Genomic DNA, 19,036 nt, shown 5'->3' with positions numbered 1-19,036 from the left:
GAATTTTTATCCTATATATATATATAAGAATAATCATGGTGCAATAACTCAATATGATTCATCTATTAGACTTTCCAAAAAAACTAAGAAAATGACAAGTTCATCTAACTATGAGAAAACCAACACCTATATCTGAATGTGGGAGTTAGGTGTAAACTTTAAAGTATGAGTATAATCATGCTAAAAAATGAGAAGTTGTATCTCATAAAATCATGGTTCATGAGTTACCTTTTATTTTTTACAAAATTTATAATCGATAAATTAGTATGTGAGATCAGATCTATAAAATTATTTATTAAATTTTTATATAAAAGACTAAATAGAATTTTGAATTTTTAGCTCGTTTGTTAGCTCGTTCACTTTTCATAAACAAAGCAAGCACAAATGATGTGGGGCTTGGGGGAGGACCGGCCGGCCCTCAAGGGAGGGGGGCCGCCGCCTCCTCCTTTCCCTTCTTTCTTTCCCTCCTCCCCTTTTCCCTCCTCACCTCCTTCCTCACAATTTCCTTTCCTTCCTCACCTTTCCTTTCCTTTCTCTCCCCCTCACCTTTCCTTCCTAAGCACCTTCCTATTTTGAATGCTTTCCTAAAACCTGAAATTATAATTCTATTCTCCTTCCTTATTTTAAAACTCTTTCCTAAAAACTAAAATATCTTTTTATTCTCCTTGCTTAATTTAAAAGCATTTCCTAAAATCTGAAAGATCTTTTTATTCTCCTTACATAATTAAAAAGTCTTTCCAAAAATCTAAAATCCATTTTATTCTCCTTTCTTATTTTGAATGTCTTTCCAAACTTTGAATTCCTTCCTAAAATTGGTCAAGCCTCTTTATAAAAAGGAGGTGATGTGTTTAAGAATTAGGAGAATTTTTTTATATCTAAAATCAAGTTTTAGTCTCGGTATTTTTCCCTTCGAGAACTGTATCCGACATCGAGGTAGTGATACAGCTGTCCCTTTGTCCGAGGTGGTGATCATCTCTACGGGTCCGGATGGTGTTCTGGCTGTAGCTCGCCCTCAACGAGACATTTATCTATCATTCCAATCTTCCTGTTGTTGTCCACCGGTTTCCCAGCCCAACAGCAGGCCACCACACCTCTTTCTCAACAACCGCCGGTTGTTCTCCTCTCTCCAACCTACTGACAGCCTTCTCCCAGCAAGGCCGCAACTCCTCATACCCCATCCCAACACTCAGTCGCTTTTCCTAAACAACCCAATTTTGCTGTCCACTTGCCTAGAATTCCTCCTGACACTTAGCTGACCCACTTCCAGCAGTCTATCTTGTTCTCCAGGCCTTTCACAGCACTGTCAACACTCCCAGCTCGTTGTTCACCATCCAAGATGCTGACGAGCCTTCCCCGTTGCTGCCCCACCATCCCAGATTGCTACCTCACCTTCCAATCTACCTCCCAGCCACCCAACAAACCTTCCTGCCATCTTAAACTACTGCCTCCCTCATCCAATTCACCTTCCAACCTTTGTCGGCCTCTCTCCCATATTCACACTTTCTGCCCCTAATCCTCCAGATCCATTGGGCCAACCTCCATCGTCTTGGGATACACTTTCGATGTGTTGGCTTGTGTCTTTCTATTTGTTTGTAGTTTATTTCATGTCTTGAAGAGTCATTGTAACTGACTTCAAATTCAATAATAATATTTGTATTTCTTTAGTGGCTTGAGCTTTCTCCTGCAGTATTAATTGGTATAATAGCCCAACTCTAGTCCCATCATAGGATTTCTAGCATCTGCCCCTACCCAATCCACCACACCAATTTCTTTTTTGTTCTATCTTTCGTGCATTTCTTTTCTCTTTTTTCTTTGCTCCTTTCTTTCCTTACACAGATCCCAAAACCGTCAACTATGCCGCCAAGAAGGAATATGCACAAGCCTACCCCGGAAGAGATACGGCGAGAACTCCTTCGCCTCCAACAGAGACTTATGGACATTAATGAAAAAATCCAGTGAGAAGTTACCCTCAATCGTGATCAAGAAGGCCGAAATAAAAAGCAGGAAACATGGTACCAGTTCCTACCAACTTACTACCACCAAAAGTTGCAGACTCTACCTTCCGAAGAGAAGAGACACCCCCCGGGTGCTACTATCCAGTGAAACCAATCCACAAGTCTGTCACACCCATAAAATGTTACAAGTGCCACGAATTCGAACATTTGGAAGCAGAATGCACAACAAGGTGAGTGATCCATTTCACGGAGCAGGGCATTGTTGAAACATGGGTTAAGGACACTATGGACACTTAAGAGCAGTTCGAATGAGAATTTTTATCCAGTGACGTCTTCCCCTGAGGAACTCGCTTATTCGTGAATACATCTGAAGTCTTTCCTCCACGTGATAAAGAGGAACAGAAGAATTTTTATGAGATTATGATTCCTACATCCTAGCGGATGGAGAACTTATTGTTAAGATATGCAAAGGTCACACATATTAGATGCCAGAATTTAAAATTTCAGTGGATGGTCTTAGTAACGATCAACCGATAGCATCATATGCGGTTACACTTCCGACCCTCACCCCCAATGTTCCAAAAGAAGGGACTAGAGGCCGGGTTGAAGTTCTTGTTATTAGAACGAAGCAGAAGATATCAGTTCTCCAAAACTTCAACGGTCAGAGGGAAGTCCCAGAAGATGATAAAAATAACCCATCAACCAAACTCTTACAAACCCTTGAACCCACTGAGACCCAACATGTCATAGATAAGAAGCATATGGTATATTTACTTGTTCAAAATTTGGCTCCGAAAAACCTACGTCAATGTGTACATTCGTCTCAGATTATACTAAACTAGCACAGATCGATAAGGAGTTATGCTCGCAAGTGGGAAAAGCTTCTCAAACGCTTTGGGAACTAGGGCAGTCGCCAGTGGGATCCAAGAAAGGCTAAAGAGAACTGAAAACTTCGACAGATGAAGTCGAAGCTCTTCCAAAGCCTCGAGACTGATGCAGGGCACGAGGGAGGACTGATCAATCCTCAAGGGAGGGGGGCGCCACCCCCTCCTTCCCCTTCTTCCTTTCACTCCTCCCCGTTTCTCTCATCCCCTAACCTTTCCTTCCTAAACACTTTCAATATTAAATCCTTTCCTAAAACATGAAATTCTAATTTTATTTTCCTTCTTTTAAAAACCCTTTCCTAAAATCTAAAGTTTCTTTGTATTCTCCTCGTTTATTTTAAAAGTCTTTCCTAAAATCTGAAATATCTTTTTATTCACATTTTTAAAAGTCTTTCAAAAATCTGAAATCATTTTTACTCTTCTTTCTTACTTTGAAAGTTATTCCATAATTTGAAAACCTTCCTAAAATAGGCCACCTCTCTTTATAAATACGAGGTGATGTGCTTAGAATTTGTTTTTAGTATCTAAAATCAGGTTTTATCCTTGGAATTTTCCCTTTCGAGAGTAGTATCCGACATTGAGACAATGCTCCGGCTATCCGTCACCCAAGGTGGTGATCGTCTTCAAAGGTCCGAGTGGTGCTCCGGTTATAGCTCGACCCCGATGAGATATTTATCTATCCTTCCACCCTTCCTACAGTTTCCACCTGCTTCCCAGCCTTACAGCAGGCCACCGCACTTCCTACTTAACAACCACCGGCTATTGTCCTCCCTCCAACCTGCTGTCAGCCTTCTCCCAGCAAGTCCACAGCTCCCCATACTTTATCCCGACACCAGTCGCACTTTCAGAACAACCCAATTTTGGTGTCCATTTGCCTACAATTCCTATCAGCACTCAATCGACCCACTTTCTAGCAGTCTGTCTTTTTTTCCAAATCTTTCCAATCAGCGCTTCCCCGCTCGTTGTCCACCCTCCAAATGTGTTGACGAGCCTTCCCCACCTTCCCAGCTTGCTACCCCACCTACAAACCTGTCTCCCAACTGCCCAACAAACATTCACGTCACGTTAACCTGTCGCCTCCCTCATCCCGTTCACCTTTCAACCCCTGTCAGCCCCTCTCCCGCATTCACACTTGTTGTCCGCAAGCATCTGGACCCACTAGGCCAACCACAACTGTCCTTGGGATACACTTTCGAGGTGTTGGCTTGTGTCTTTGTATTTGTTTGTCGTTTATTAAATGTTTTGAAGAGTCATCGTAATCGATTTCAAATTCAATAAAAATATTTGTATTTCTTTTGTGGTGTGACTTTCTCCTCCGGTATCAACAAATCAAATTCAAACATTGAAAATTTTAAAGAATTTAAGATTGAGAAATATATGAAAGCTCGACACAAGCTCAAGCCGAACATGAACAACTTATAATTATACTAAAAGAAGTCAAAACTAATGATATACTCGGCTCGGCTCGGCTTGATTACAACCCTAATTTTCATGTGTCACATACATCAAAATCTGTTTCTTTTATTGCTCCCTACTCAATGAATGAGATCACCCTCAACTTTGGGCAATCAAACGCAATGTGTCTAAAATTGTGATCTGTCAAATCATTAGCATCTCGACAACATTACTTGGAAACTTATACTTCTCCTTTAAGCCCTCACATTTTCATGTGCCAGCTATATCACAACCCATTTTTTTCATTGGTCCCTGCTCAATGAATAAGATCACCCCCATGTTCCGACAATTAGATGCAATGTCTCCAAAATCCTACTACTTAAAGCTCTTCCTAACTGAGAAGAATTTGGGAGTGAATTTGGGAGTGTTGATGATCCCTGCCTTTTCTTTAATGGATTATGTGCTCTAACGAGCGTGCTCATGTAGCTCAATTTTGAGGTCAAGTCTTGTCTACAAAGTATGGTGGTCCCCTAATGGTCATGTCGTTTTTTCACTTTCAAAGCTAAACTTTGCACATCAAGAAGGGATTGCAGCACATTGTTGACAGATGGACTCAATCTCCATCCTATCTAGTCTCTGTTATTCTGGCTCCATCAACTCACATTTCCACGTGAATTGATCAAATTTAATTGTGTACTACACGAAATAATCTCACTAATGAAGGCTATGGCATTTTAGGAGCATGTCATACCAATAGTGTGGACGAAAACAATGTATTTGCACTGTATTTTCATTTTTACCTTGGGTCATATGGTGATCTTGGAAGCTTTAAAATTTTGCACTTTAGGTCCTCGTTTTTTTATAAAACATTGTGTTTTATTATTCCAGGTCAAATTTTCAAAAAGCGGATTGGATTGTAGAAAAGAAACTACGCAGAGACACCCTCATTTATGAGGACTTTTTGTTATGAGGTTTGAGATTTCTGATAGACGCAAGCCCCTACAATTAATAAGTCATCCAGAAAGCAAATAACACTTTTGATTAAGGCTAATTATTAAGCACCAAATATACAGCATATAGTAGCAGCAAACAGGTTTTAAAGTATAAATTTTATTACTTTGAGCTTTAGACCGGATGGTGGAGGAAACGTGACGAAGTCGACCAAAATCTCACGATTTCATCATCTCGGATCATCGTGCTCCCTGATTTACTTAGTTAGAGGAGATAGTCGACTTAACCTAACTGAAAGATTTTTACCAGCAAATATGCAATGCATCGTAAGGGATACTTATAAATTTGTAGGTGAATTTTTAAGGAGAGAAATTTAAGTAGATCATACACAAATGGTAGAAATTCATATGTAAACATACAGGTTACGACCACGACCATATATTAATAATGTCATTTGGCAACAACCATTCAGTCAGACAACTCTGATCATAACCGCTAACTTTTTGTGGAGTCGTTGAGTCAAATCATGTGAAAAGATGGCTTAGGCCGCATCTTTATTGGCGTGAGATTGCTTTGAGTATGAATATAATGATACACTAAATATTACGTTCATTCTTTGTGAGTTAAAATTAACCAAAAATGTATCACCCTTGACAAACAGTTGCCGATGGTAGAACGAATTTGTTTTAAATTTTTCGGTGATTGATTTCAATATGAATATTTTGATTTGTTAGTTTGAGAACTCGATATGAAAATTGATTTAAAAGTTGTTCCCTCCAATTGAAGCTTTCAATTAACACGACACACATTAGAGAATTTCCTTGTTTTATTTAAATCCTATCTATTTTGCATCTTGCTTGTAAATGATCGAGCTTAAAATTGACAAATAATTGTAAACGAACCTTGTCAACCATATCCTGCTTATAAAAATCAAGTTCATAGGATATATATTATTTGAATTTTGAAACTTTACTTTGAAAACAAACCTCTTCAGTTGAGATTCATAACTAACAAGGTCATCAAAGTGTAGGTTTTCAACATTTAAAATGCTTACATTAATTTATTTGAAATTGTTACTTTAATATCTTTAAAATATTAGTCTCATCAACTCCAAAACTTATGAAGAGGATGGAACTAAGTAATTTGGACATGCGACTTTTTATACTTGATATTTGCATATTATTGAATGTAACAAACTCATCTACTCAGACCTTTAAGAGGAGGATTGGACGAGTCAAGTGAGATTTGCAACGCTATCTTATAGACAAGACAACCCGATTGAATAGAACAATAATTTGAAAGGTTTGGATTTGGTTTCTAAAATATGAAGGTTCTTTAGTTTAAAATAATCATAGATTTTTCAAAAGAAATTTATCAAAACAAGAACTATTTGAGTGGAAGTTTAGCTATAACACAACATTTTTAGACCATTCAAATTTAGACACTTAATAAATTTGTTGCAACACATGCAGACATTTAAAACTACATTTTAAACAAGCCGGTGCAGCATTCTTGAACCCAATATTTCATCATTCTATACATTAATTGGAGCACATGCAGACAATTAACTAAACTAGATAACTTTGCATGTCTTAAAGCGATGTGTATGATTTTAAAGCATATATTAAATTAAGAATTGCTTTAAAAACACATGTAACACTTGAAGTTATATAATTTTATCTTAAGTGTTTGTTTGGGGCAACTGCAGCTTTTCAGTTGCAGCTGCGTTGCCCCAAGAAACTGTTGCGGGGAAGTTTGTTCTTTGTTTGTTGCAACTACGTGAAAACAGCTGTGATGCAGTTGTTTCTACAAAAATAAACATTATGCCCTCATTTAATAAAGTTGTTTAGCAAAATTGTTCACAGACAAAGAAATCATTCGAAAGAAAAAGTAAAAAAAACTCAAAAAGATAATGAGAAAAAGATCAGTTAGAAACTACAATATCTGTTAAAAAAAAAACTCAAACAATCAATAATTATCTTATATCTCATTAGTAATTTCTTAACATGATTATCGTTAAAATCCTCAGAATTGAAGATTACTCAGATTTATTTTCATAATATATATTACTTTTCAGAGTCTACTCTTTTCAAAACAAAAAGACAATAGAAATAAAACATTAATAAAATGACAAAAAAAATGGAAACAAAATTTGAGAGTATCAAAACTTAAAATAAAAACAGTTCAACTTTGGTGTCATCTAAAAGAAATAATAATAGACGGTCGTTAAACTCAAACACTCTGCAACACTGTTATAGTTTTTTATCATTCAATGATATAAAATAGTCTAATGAAATAAGATAGAGCAAAAGTTCAGTAGTTTTATTGCAAAAGAAAAGAACAAACTGATCAAAAGTGAGGGTTGAAGATGGAAAACTCTTAGCGATATCCGCAGAGCGACAGTCTGGTTCCTCTTCCAGATTGCTCTGCTAGAGGGCCTTGCCTTGTGATGGAGATGGCTTTTTCCGTGAAGCCCCCTATACTTTTTACCCAGCGAAGGTAAGTCCACGAAGCTCTCTCCACTGTCTGTAGATCGACCAAACCTCCTCCTCCTCCCATTAAGTCGGTTGCCTCTACAATGAAAACCTTGCAAAAACCAGATATCTCCATGGTAATTCTGATCCTGTGCAGCTCCATTACCCTGATCCGTGGCTTCAACATCACTAAGTTCCTTGTGTAGCTTCATTACCCCGATCCTCATCGATCAGAATCTCTCTGTGCAGTATCGGTTACCTCGCGCCCCAAATCGAGCCTCAGGCGGGGCGGCTTCGAGGGGGCGCAGACGGCTACGAGGGCTTCGTGAGGGAGGGTGGGGCAAAGAGGTCAAAGCCGATGGAGAACGCGGGGCAACGAGGTCGATCCCGCGGCCCGTGGCCCGCCTATTTTAGAGGCGGGTGGCTGCGAACGCCACATCCAAACGAGAAATTTTTTCTCCGCTTTGCGGTCTGGGGTTGCACCGCGCGAAATACGCGGCCCCAAACGGAGCCTTAGTTAAATAAATGCATGGATGTAAGCAGAGATTCATTTAAAAATTTTGAAATGCTACATTCTATTCGGTAGCAAGTGTATATAAATTCGTTGATGAAAAGGCATATAAAATCACATTTAAAAATTGCATTTGAGTGATGCATTAACCCGAATGTATGTATTTAAGTAAATCATATAAAGGTGTCTTTGCACTAGGACAGATTTATATATGATCATTTTCAAATATGATAAAAGTTGAAGTTAAAGAGAACTCGAATCACATTAATTGCCCGTGTTCCGCCTATTTTAGAGGCGGGGGGGCGCGGGCCGGCCGCGAACGCGACATCAAAACAAGAAATTTTTTCTCCGCTTCGCGGTTTGGGGCCGCGTATTACGGAGCCTTAGTTAAATGAATGCATGGATGTATGCAGATATTCATTTAAAAATATTGAAATGCTACATTCTATTCGGTAGCAAGTGTATTATAAATCCGTTGGTGAAAAGGCATATAAAATAACATTTAAAAATTGCATTTATGTGATTCATTAACCAGAATAAATGTATTTAAGAAGATCATATAAAGGTGTCTTTGCACTAGGACAAATTTATATATGATCATTTTCAAATATGAATAAAGTTGAAGTTAAAAGAGAACTCGAATCACATTAATTGCAGGTTATCTAATATATTCGTAAGGCTTTATATGTCATATGCATCCTACTTGGTTCTTTTGAAGTTACTTTCAATTATAATTCATAACAAAAAATTTCCCTAATTTTTCTATCATTTTTAAGATCCAATTAGTACATAGTCCAAACAACGTCTATAAGGCACATTGGGCCTTCAATTAACTATCAAAAATCAAATACAAATATAAATTTCCCTAGACTGGTATGTAAAATTTCCTAGGCAGTACATAAATTTTGCTGAAAAGATTTTAATGTTTTCCAAAAATGTGTACCTAAGAAACCTCGTCTTTCAAAAATTCTCAAACGAGTACTTAAATTTTCATGGATAGGTACTTAAATATCCTTAAATGGATGATTTTGTTTAAAATCCCCTACATATATCTTTACGAGCGAGATGATGTCAACAACGGCAAAATGATGAAATCGATCAAAATTGAAACACATATTTTTCTAGTTTTTTATACAAAATATGAGAGAGAGAGAGAGAGAGAGAGAAGGACTATTGGCTTAGTTTATGGTGAAGGGGAGCAAACAGAGGGTCTCTCCTCTATCACTTGTGAACCAATTTTCAGTTCGAACAAAACGGGGCGAGGCGCTATAGTGGCTTTTGTGATTCTCAGAGATCAAGGAGAGCGAGAAAGCAGTTTGGACTGGAGGACTAATTGAGGGAAGCAAGGCTTCAATGAGGACTAGTATCGCAAGAATAGTGAGAAGAGTTTTAGAGGCCTTTGTACGTTGCACTTCGTTCATTGCTTTTTCTGCTAGTAATAGTGGTCACGATATTGAGATGGAGATGGCGCAGAAGAGAAAGGCGGAAGTTTCAAAAATATTTGTACGTAATGGATGTCAATGCTTTCCCGCTAGCTTTGATCGTGACTATATCGGGTGACGACGGGCGAACATATAAGGGGACAGTTTCTTACGAGGGTCGAACAAAGGAGGAAGTGAGACGAAAGATGAGAGGCGTTCGAACAGAGAAGAGACAGTGGAAAAAATTAAAAACAAATGGTGAGCAATTCCTGCGTCTCGTGCATGATTTTTATTGTTCGAATAACAGAGGGAAGGCCCATGCAACCTGTTAGAGAGAAAAATCATGACTAAATTTGGGATTTTTTTTTAACGGTCAACAGATTTTGCTCTTTCATTCTCGTTGTCAAAAAATATATAGATCCTCCCAACACAAAGATGCATTCTTTCTGAATTTGACGGCTGGCAATTTGATTATCTTGGGGAACTTCCTTGTACTCATCTTTATTTCACTATTTAATCACAAACAATTCATCCAAATCCAAACGACTGTCAAAACCAGCAAAGTCAATCTTCACCACAAAATTATTGCCCCTCCGCTAGCATTCAATGCCAAATCGTGCATTGGTTCTTCATCGCTAGGAACTTCTTAGTAAAAGGGTTTGATTTCTTGCTCTCGATTTGAAAAGTCACCATTATAGCTTTAGGTGTCACTCTGGGTTGTCACCTCTCAAAGACAACAAGCATTTGATAAAGTTGGAGGATCTCTCTTTGCATATCTTATATTGTCAGCTTTAAGACACCTATTTGCATGTTTTTTTCTAGGAGACAAGGCGTTCATTTTCTCAAAGTTAAGATCTTGACTGACAATGCAAGGGTAAGAACAATTTTTTTATGAAGGTATTATATTAGGTTATGTGAAGTTTAGGTTTAGAAGATGAGAGAAAATAAATCCCTAAAGGTTTACAATTTATTGAGCATCAAATAATATCGTTCTAATATTCCTAGAAGGTGTTTAAGGATTGGACTCGATGAGAAAGGTTGTGGAATAGCAATAAAAAAATATGCGAGGTTGGTGGCAGCTATTCGGATTGAAAACAGCGGAAAGAACAATGAAATGATACTTCTGGCGAGGCACGATTGCCAAGCGAAATTCACGACATAATTTTGAACATGCTACAAACACACCACTTGTAAAAGAAAGAGAATACAACACTCCTTATAGCACAAAAATCAGAGAACACAATCATAAATGCATAAATACGAGCCAAAATTCTCAAAACCAGAAAAGAACAACATTTAAAAAGCTCCCAAAGAAAAATTAATCCTAATAATTATCTAAAAAATGTAAATAGAATCCCCTAGGGCGCGGCCACCCCATGGCGTCTGACATAGCATAAAACAATCCATCGTGGATCGGTTTACGCACCTCGATTCGCCAGGAAGCGAGAGAGAAAGATCGAGCGGCGATAGTATCAGACGTGAAAGTGGGGCAATGTCGGATGCGAAAGTGGTATCAGGATCAGAAGCTTAAGCAGAATTACGATTGGGAACCAAAGTGAGAGCAGGATCAAGTTGTCTGCCTCACCTCAACTTCAAGGAGCGGGATTCACTCAACATCCACTCGGAAAAGCTTCCGAGCAGCTTTCAAAGAAAAGCTTCCGAGAGCAGCAGCTTGAACTAAAAAGACTTCCTTTCTTCAAAAATCATGTGTACCAAATATGTAGTTCCAAATGAATGGTGAAGAACTCTGCCCTCCCGCTACAATGGTCTAGGTATTAGTTGTCAAGCCACAATAAATCATGCAATTGTTTTCTTAATCAAATTCTCTTCAGTGCCAACACGCAGCATTGAACAATTAATTAAATTATGTAGTAAATTGAATCACAGGTAGTTTCCCTACTCCATCTCAGGAAACCCAAACTACTGAGCAAATGGGCAGAAAACAATGCTCATATTTGTGGAAGAGCCAACAGATTTCAAGCTAATAAAATATATGTTGGGTTTAATTAACATATTATGAGCTTTACCATTGATCAAATGAGATCTTAACTAAGACATCACAATTGCAAATTCTATTTCATAGCATAAATATTGCTAGTGTACAGCCCATTAGAACACATCAAATCATGACATCTGAAACTGATAATACTAATTATTTAACAAAACAATATATCATCATCACTGTGGCGCAAGTATTTAACTTGGGATATAGCATCTTTAAATTCACTCACATGTGGAAACACTCTGGATCAGTTGGATTAATAGGAGGAATGCATCTATTTATGACTCCAATTGCACCATTAGTTGCTGCGTCTACAAAATCACAAGTCACCTTATAAAGCGCCCTGTCCCGTAAGATCCTGCAAAAAGAAATTCATGGATGGCTGACCCCTTAAATATTGTCCACTTGAAGGAGAAAAACTTAGCAGAACTTATGGGTTCATGCCGTAATATGAGCCCAACTTTGCACCTTTCCTGAAGACTCTTGTGAGGAAACTCCCGACAAGACTGTAACTCTTCATTCCAGTCCCTCTGCATTCCAATTATTTCACTCCCATAAGAAAGAACCAAGGCATCCTCTGCTCTTGCTGCATCTCTGGAATGATCTGTTTATATAAAAAACATATAGTTCAATGACAAAAGTCTACAAAAAAGGATTTGCTAGATGCCGGTAAAAGACGGTACTTAATGGAAAAAATTTTATTAGATTACCCCAAGGGCCAAGTTTTAATATAAGCCATTGTAATTTACCAGGAGGCTAACTAAGGCTCATGGTACTGAGATTTCTTAAAATGCATAAAAGAGAGCTCTCAATGGAAAACTAGCCTATACCAATTCTGTTAACATGAATTAATTAAAAGATAAAGCTGATGAGGATTAGTCATGATCTTTAAGTTCTGCACGTGCATTTCGCTAAAATGGGAGACAAAAAACACAGCAGTCATACCTTCGGTTTACAAAATAACAGCTATTATAAAGGAAAAGTTTAAACATGAAATAAACTTCATTTCATACTCCACCACTTTCACTGACGAAATTTATTCATTAATGCATTTTTATTTCGATTATGTAGCATTATACATAGATCAACATAATCAAATAACTAAAACCCATATAAAGAAATATAACAAGGTTGAACTATATGGTCAAAATTGGAAAGTGAAAACTCATTGTGTTGCATCCAAATTTTACAGTTTGAGATGCAACACATTAAGTTGGAGTCTGTAGTGGAGTCTTTACTGCAGTCATAGTAATATCATAAGTTCAAGAACCTGAAGATAACAAACAACATATATTCACATTCACTGCAAGATACATTTCATTAACATAACATATGAACAAAAAGTAGCCTCAAAGGTTCTGAAATCAAATCATACGACAAGATAAACTCTTAAAGCTTCCATGAGTTACTATTTAGGTATTGTACAACAACTCAATGAATCATTATAAGTTTTGTTTCTATAGACCAGAAAATATGATCAAACCATCAAGAGTTACAGCGACAAGTATAGGATCTCATTCCAAGAGGGCTAATCAGAGAAAGAAACAATCCATATGTTGTTCCCGCCCTGATGATGCCAAAAAAAGATGGATCGTGGAGAATGTGCATTGACAGCAGGATCATCAACAAGATCACCATCAAATATCGGTTTCCCATACCCCGATTGAACGATATCTTGGACCAGTTACATGGAGCCACCGCCTTTTACAAAATTAACTTATGCATTGGTTACTACCAGAAACAGATGAAGCCAAGGGACGAATGGAAGACCGCTTTCAAGACACGAAATTGGTTATACAAGTGGGCAGTTACGCCCTCAACTTGTCAAATGTGCCTTGCACATTTATGAGGTCGATGAGCAAGATATTTCAGCCACCACTTGGGAAATTTGTGGTGGTTTACATCGACTACATTCTAGAGTACAACTGATTTGATGAGGAACATTTACAACACCTAAGGACGGTGTTCTAAGCCTTGCACGAATAGAAACTATATGCCCACCCAAAGAAGTGTCGCTTCCTAACGGACCATATATGTTTTTTTTTGGGTTATATCATTTCTCGTTGTTGACCTCATTTTTGGTGAGGTCTAGTCCTCCTCTTAGGATTTAGGACCTAGCCTTAGGGATCTCCCTTTGACTATCTTAGAACCTTAGAAATGGGACCCGCCTTATTTTAGAAATTCAACCCACTTCTGTACACTTTTGTTGTTTCGCGTGTGTGGTATCGACTTCTAGCACTTAGAAGGATGAAACCAACATGAGGAAACCTAAAAAGGATTCCTATAGGGCCTTTTAAGCCTTAGGAAGGCCTTCTACACAATTTGCACTCCCGTGCGCACAAACTTCGCAATTCGGAGAGTCGACATGTCCGATCACTACAATTCGCGATCGCCACAATTCACATCGCTTGCACTGTTACCTGTCGAAGGCTCGAATAAACCTTTTGAAATGATCGATCGCGGGTCGAAATTTTGTAAAATTTGAATTCTAACGCGTTTTTTACCCAATTATCGACGACGTCGTTCGAGCAACCCCGGATGACAAAACAGACTGCGCCGGTGCGTCCGAAACGTCAATACCTATGGAGGACACCCGTTTTGTTAGAACGCCGCGCGTGAATTGATTGCATATAAATTTATATAAACCAGATTATCTTTTTCTTTCCTCTTTAAGCCCTAAATCCCCACTCTCCGCGCCCGAGCTCTGCCTCCCTTCCTTCTCCTGTTCGCGCGCCTGGCCTTTCCCTTTCTCGGTCTCGAGCCGACCGAGCTCTTCCTCCTCCACGCGAGAGAAAGTTGACTTCTCATCCGTCCTTGCCCGACACCTTATGCCCGCAGTCCTCCTTCTCGAAGTCGTGCCAGTCTCCCCGAGCTGTGGTTTTCTTTTTCGTGGTAGTTTGACTCTAGGAAGCTTGTTCCCTGGTACACTTGAATGGCAAACTCTCTATTCTTCCCGATACTTTCCTCGCTGCCACTGGGCTTGCCGCTCGGTCTGAGATGTTTCGGTGGCTTCGCCTTCTGTGAGCAGGGAGCGCGTCCTTTTCTTCTTTGGCCCGATTCGAGTGTCGTGGACTGATGGGGTGATCTTCTTTCTCTTCTCCTCTCTTCTCTGCCTATAAACATAATTTCTTTTGAGATTTTTGGGCTTTGAAAAAGTTTCCTGAGAGGGATAGAAATTTTTGGCTGTGAGAGAAGTTCAGGAGGAGATTCCTGTGAGAGCATATCCTTGAGGTAGCTTCTTGTGTTGCGGTGCTTTACATTGGTATCAAAGGAAGGTACTCTTTTTCCCCCCTTTTCACAGTGCCTCGTTGCCTTTCGGTTTTCCCTCTGCCGAGCCTTTGAGTATAGCTCTGTTGGATGATACAGCATGCTAGTTCATTTTACTTTGATATATTGTCACTTCAGGTGCAATTCACTTCAGGTGCATTTAGAAATGGAAATGCGGGCATGTCCTAAGAGCTAAACTTGACTACTCGCTTAAGCTAGGGAGGCTATGGCATATTTATGATTATTGTGGCATGTTTATGTTGGAAACAGTTAGTGAATTAAGACATAACTTTGGAATAATTTTTGCTCCTCTTGCAAGCACGTTGGGATGAGTATTATGAAGATTTTCATTTATTTTCATTTAGCATGAAATATTGGAGAGGTTATTTGGTCTTTCATGAATGCTAGGGAGTTCATTTTACTGTTTTATGCATGTTTGGGGGCTCGGTTTTGACTTCCTGTGGCTTTCCTGGCTTGAAATGTATGCTATGAGAAAATTTATTTAATTTGGAAAGTGTTGTAGCTTGTTTTGAGGGCTTGGTTTAGCTCCTCGTGAAATTCCTCCCCTGTTCAAATATTTGTTGGAATAATTTCATGCTTAGAATGTTTAGACATGCAGGCTGTTTCTTGGCTTTGGATGACTCTTTTTTTTTTACCTTAAAGTGGCTGGCACTTTAATTTTTTTTAAAACCCGAATTTGTATCAATGTTTGGGTCTTGTTTTAGCCTCGTGGGGCTCGGTTTTGGCTTGATTTGGAGTCTCGGGTTTGGGCTTGAAATGGCTAGAACTTTAATGTTGTAGGGCTCGGTTTTGGCTTGATTTGGAGTCACGGTTTAGGGTTTGAAATGGTTAAAACTTTAATGCTTTATGGAAGTCTGGATTTTAATATTGTTGGGCTCATGTTTGGGCCTTGAATGACTCGGCTTTGGGTTTTTGTTGATGCTCGGTTTTCATTTCAGGAGTATGGGATGTTGATTTTTGTGGAGACTTGAGTCTTGACTTTTATTAAGGTGTTAAAGCTCTTTTCCTAGCTTTAAGAGCTCTCGTTTTTGCCCCTGCTGGACTCGGTTTGGCTCTAGTTGGGGGCTATGTTTGCTTTGTTTGGCCTCTGTTGGACTCGGTTTGGCTCTAGTTGGGGGCTATGTTTGCTTTGTTTGGCCTCTGTTGGACTCGGTTTGGCTCTAGTTGGGGGGCTGTGTTTGCTTTGTTCGGCCCTTGCCCGAAAGGTTGTTTGGAGGTGGTCTTGCTGGCTTTGGTTCCTATTCCTACCCGAAAGACCTATTGGGGTTCCTTGAGTTTAATTTACCCCCCCTCTTGTTGAGTTTGAATCATTTGAATGATTGTAGATGGATCATACCTGTTACTTTGAGAGATTGGTGATGTTTTGTACTCTCCTATGTATATCAAAACTTGTAGGGAATTGATTCGGGTTTGCCTTAGCTGTGAGCCTCACTTGTTGTTCCTTGGGTTTGCCTCAGTCGTGAGCCTCCTCTGCTCCTGTGCCTCGGGTTTGCCTTAGTCGTGAGTCTCACTTGTTGTTTCTTGGGTTTGCCTCAGCTGTGAGCCTCCCCTTTTGGTCCTTACCCGTGAGGCCTATTGGAGGTCATTGGGTGCGATTTGGTCCTCCTTGCTAGGTTTGATTGGCTTGAGTGTTGCGGATGAATCAAGTTTGTCATTCAAAAAATTATAATCACTTTAGTTATCATCTTATGTTTGTTGGGGAAGCACAGTAGCCATTAGTATTTCTTTTGGTCGCCTTAGCCGTGAGCCTCATTCGGCCCTGTTTCTTGTCTTGGCCGAGGGCCTTGGTGGTTGCTTTCTCCTCTCTTTTAGCCCCGGCCCTGAGCCTTATTTGGATTGAGCATTATTTGGATCATATGGGAAGATTTTATGTTTATTCATTAGACTATTTAGTAATTTAAAAGTCGGAGGAATTTTGATTTCGGCATGAGTTTGGGAAGTATTAGTGGTGGTTTCCCAGTGATCATTTTCTTTTGAAGAATGGAGAATTTTAAAACGTCATCTCGGAAAAGCATTTAGTGGACTTGATCAATCCTACGTCTTTGGGGTTGAGAAAATTAGCGCAAGGTGCCCCTTCATGTTTGTTAGGAAAGAACTTGGGCCCCACTTTTCAAGGTCTTTTCCACACGAGCTTTGCGGACTGATCTATTCTCCTTTTTGGTGTTTTAGATGGATCAGTGTCTCCTCTCTCTCACCCCATTTTTGTTCTTTTCTTTCCTTACCACCGACATGAGTCTAGCGGGAATTGTCTCGAACCTCCTCAGTTGATTGGCAGTCTCACGCTCGACAGTGTAATCGACTCGTGGTCAACAAAAATTTTTAAAAAAGATATATATAGGTTTTGATAAACCCTTTTTCAAGCAAAAACATACTTTTCCACGAAACAAAATTGATAACTCCTCTTTGCATGTTTAAAATTTGTATGCATGTTAAAAAAACATAAAACATACTTTAAAGCTGGTTGTCCACGCGACGAATACATGTTTAGGCTGGGAAATAGCCCTTTGAGTGAAGTTCAAGACACCCTTCTAAATGAGTGGCGGGTTCTTTTCAATCGGGTATTCGGGTAACCAAGTAACCTTCGTGGACCCTCAAGAATAAATATATAGCTGAGCCTAGTCCCATACGAGTACTAGCGGTCCCCCTCATCTGAATCTTCTTTTTGTTTTATCAAAACTTTGGGACAGGGCACTCGTGTTACTTTTCCTTTCTTTCGGGATTCCCCCAGGAGTTTTGAGGATTTTCTTTTACTTGAGTATTTTTTGTTGATTTTCTCGAGTTTTCCTCTTTTCCTCGGATTTTCTGGATAACTTTTTCTTCCGAACTTTGCTTTTGAGATGCATTTAGGACTAGCGGTCCCCCTCATCTGAATCTTCTTTTTGTTTTATCAAAACTTTGGGACAGGGCACTCGTGTTACTTTTCCTTTCTTTCGGGATTCCCCCCGGAGTTTTGAGGCTCTTTTCCTCGGATTTTCTGGATAACTTTTTCTTCCGAACTTTGCTTTTGAGATGCATTTAGGTTTGCTATACTTAAGGAACATCGGACCTCACGGGCGTACAGGTTTGCTTTATATTTTTCAGTACTTTATTTTTCTATTTTCTACCTGCTACTGCACTTCCTGGACAGCATGATTATGTTATTTCTGCTTCTACCTGCTACTGTACTGTATAACATGTCATATTACTGTTTTTTTTTCCACATGCTACTGTACTGTATAGCATGTCATATTACTCCTGTTTTCCATCTGCTACTGTTTTTCCTCTATAGCATGTTATACTGCTCCTGTTTTTTGTCTACTACTGTTCGACATGTATCCTACTGTTTGTCATGTACTGCACATTTTATATCTTATAGCTTTAAGCATGTTTCCTTTTTATATAGGATGTTTAGACTACAACCATGGAGCCGTTTGATTTGACACTATAACTGGACACCCAAAAAAACTTAAACTCGTCACGTCGGGGAGTTTGGAGCTAGCGCGGTGGGCAGCACGGTCATCTTCAACAGCAGAACATGTCAAAACTATTTCTTTCCTAGAAATTAAACAACAAATCATAGGATTTCAAGGTTGTTTGTCTAGCGCAACACAAATCCTCACTTTATCTGTTAGGCCTTTGCACAGTCAAACTGTGCGATTTAAGCCCTAACTCGTTCTAGGTTTTGAGGTTGTCGTCCGATATGACGTAAAGTCTCATATCTTTCAGGCGATTTGTGTGACCATATAACGCAAATATAAGTCTTAATTAAATAAAATTGGCAGGATGAAACACTTTAATAATTTTTTCTCAAAACTGAAGCCAAATCATAGGATAGACTAAGAAGTCACTGAGGTTCACCTCAGGATCTGTGGTCTCCCTTAATTTCTCTTCATTTGGATTCCTCAACATTGTTTCAGGTTCGAGCATTTCCTTTCACACATCTTCGTCCGATTTCGTTGAAAAGTCCTATCCTTTTGACCTCTTTGAAGATAATATTCTCTGATTTTTATCGAGAGTTTTCTTAGGTGACTTTGGGCATTTAAGATGTAATTAACTATAGGGGTTTGTCCTTATAAGAAGCTTTTCCGAACCTAGCCTAAAATAAACCCTATTAATTCTTTGTATTAAATAGGGGAACTCGTCGGCAAATAAAACGGTTTCGCAGACCAAACGGAT

At 39.0% G+C, this 19,036-nt stretch overlaps 1 protein-coding gene across 3 annotated transcripts in view; it reads right to left on the bottom strand.

Moving 5' to 3' along the window:
• Nucleotides 1-19,036, bottom strand: part of LOC110023996 (clustered mitochondria protein) — a 116,547-nt gene that overhangs the window by 61,236 nt on the left and 36,275 nt on the right. For all 3 annotated transcript variants that reach the window (XM_020723685.1, XM_020723686.1, XM_020723687.1), the window contains exons 9-10: nucleotides 12,062-12,197; nucleotides 11,823-11,951 (exon numbers count right to left, since the gene is read on the bottom strand). In XM_020723685.1, coding sequence (XP_020579344.1) covers nucleotides 11,823-11,951; nucleotides 12,062-12,197 — 265 coding nt within the window. The remainder of the gene's footprint in view (nucleotides 1-11,822; nucleotides 11,952-12,061; nucleotides 12,198-19,036) is intronic.

Source organism: Phalaenopsis equestris, unplaced genomic scaffold (genome assembly GCF_001263595.1).
Source record: "Phalaenopsis equestris unplaced genomic scaffold, ASM126359v1 Scaffold000240, whole genome shotgun sequence".
NCBI lineage: Eukaryota > Viridiplantae > Streptophyta > Magnoliopsida > Asparagales > Orchidaceae > Phalaenopsis > Phalaenopsis equestris.
The sequence above is the reverse complement of the archived record's forward strand: the minus strand, read 5'-3'. Positions and strand labels throughout refer to the sequence as shown.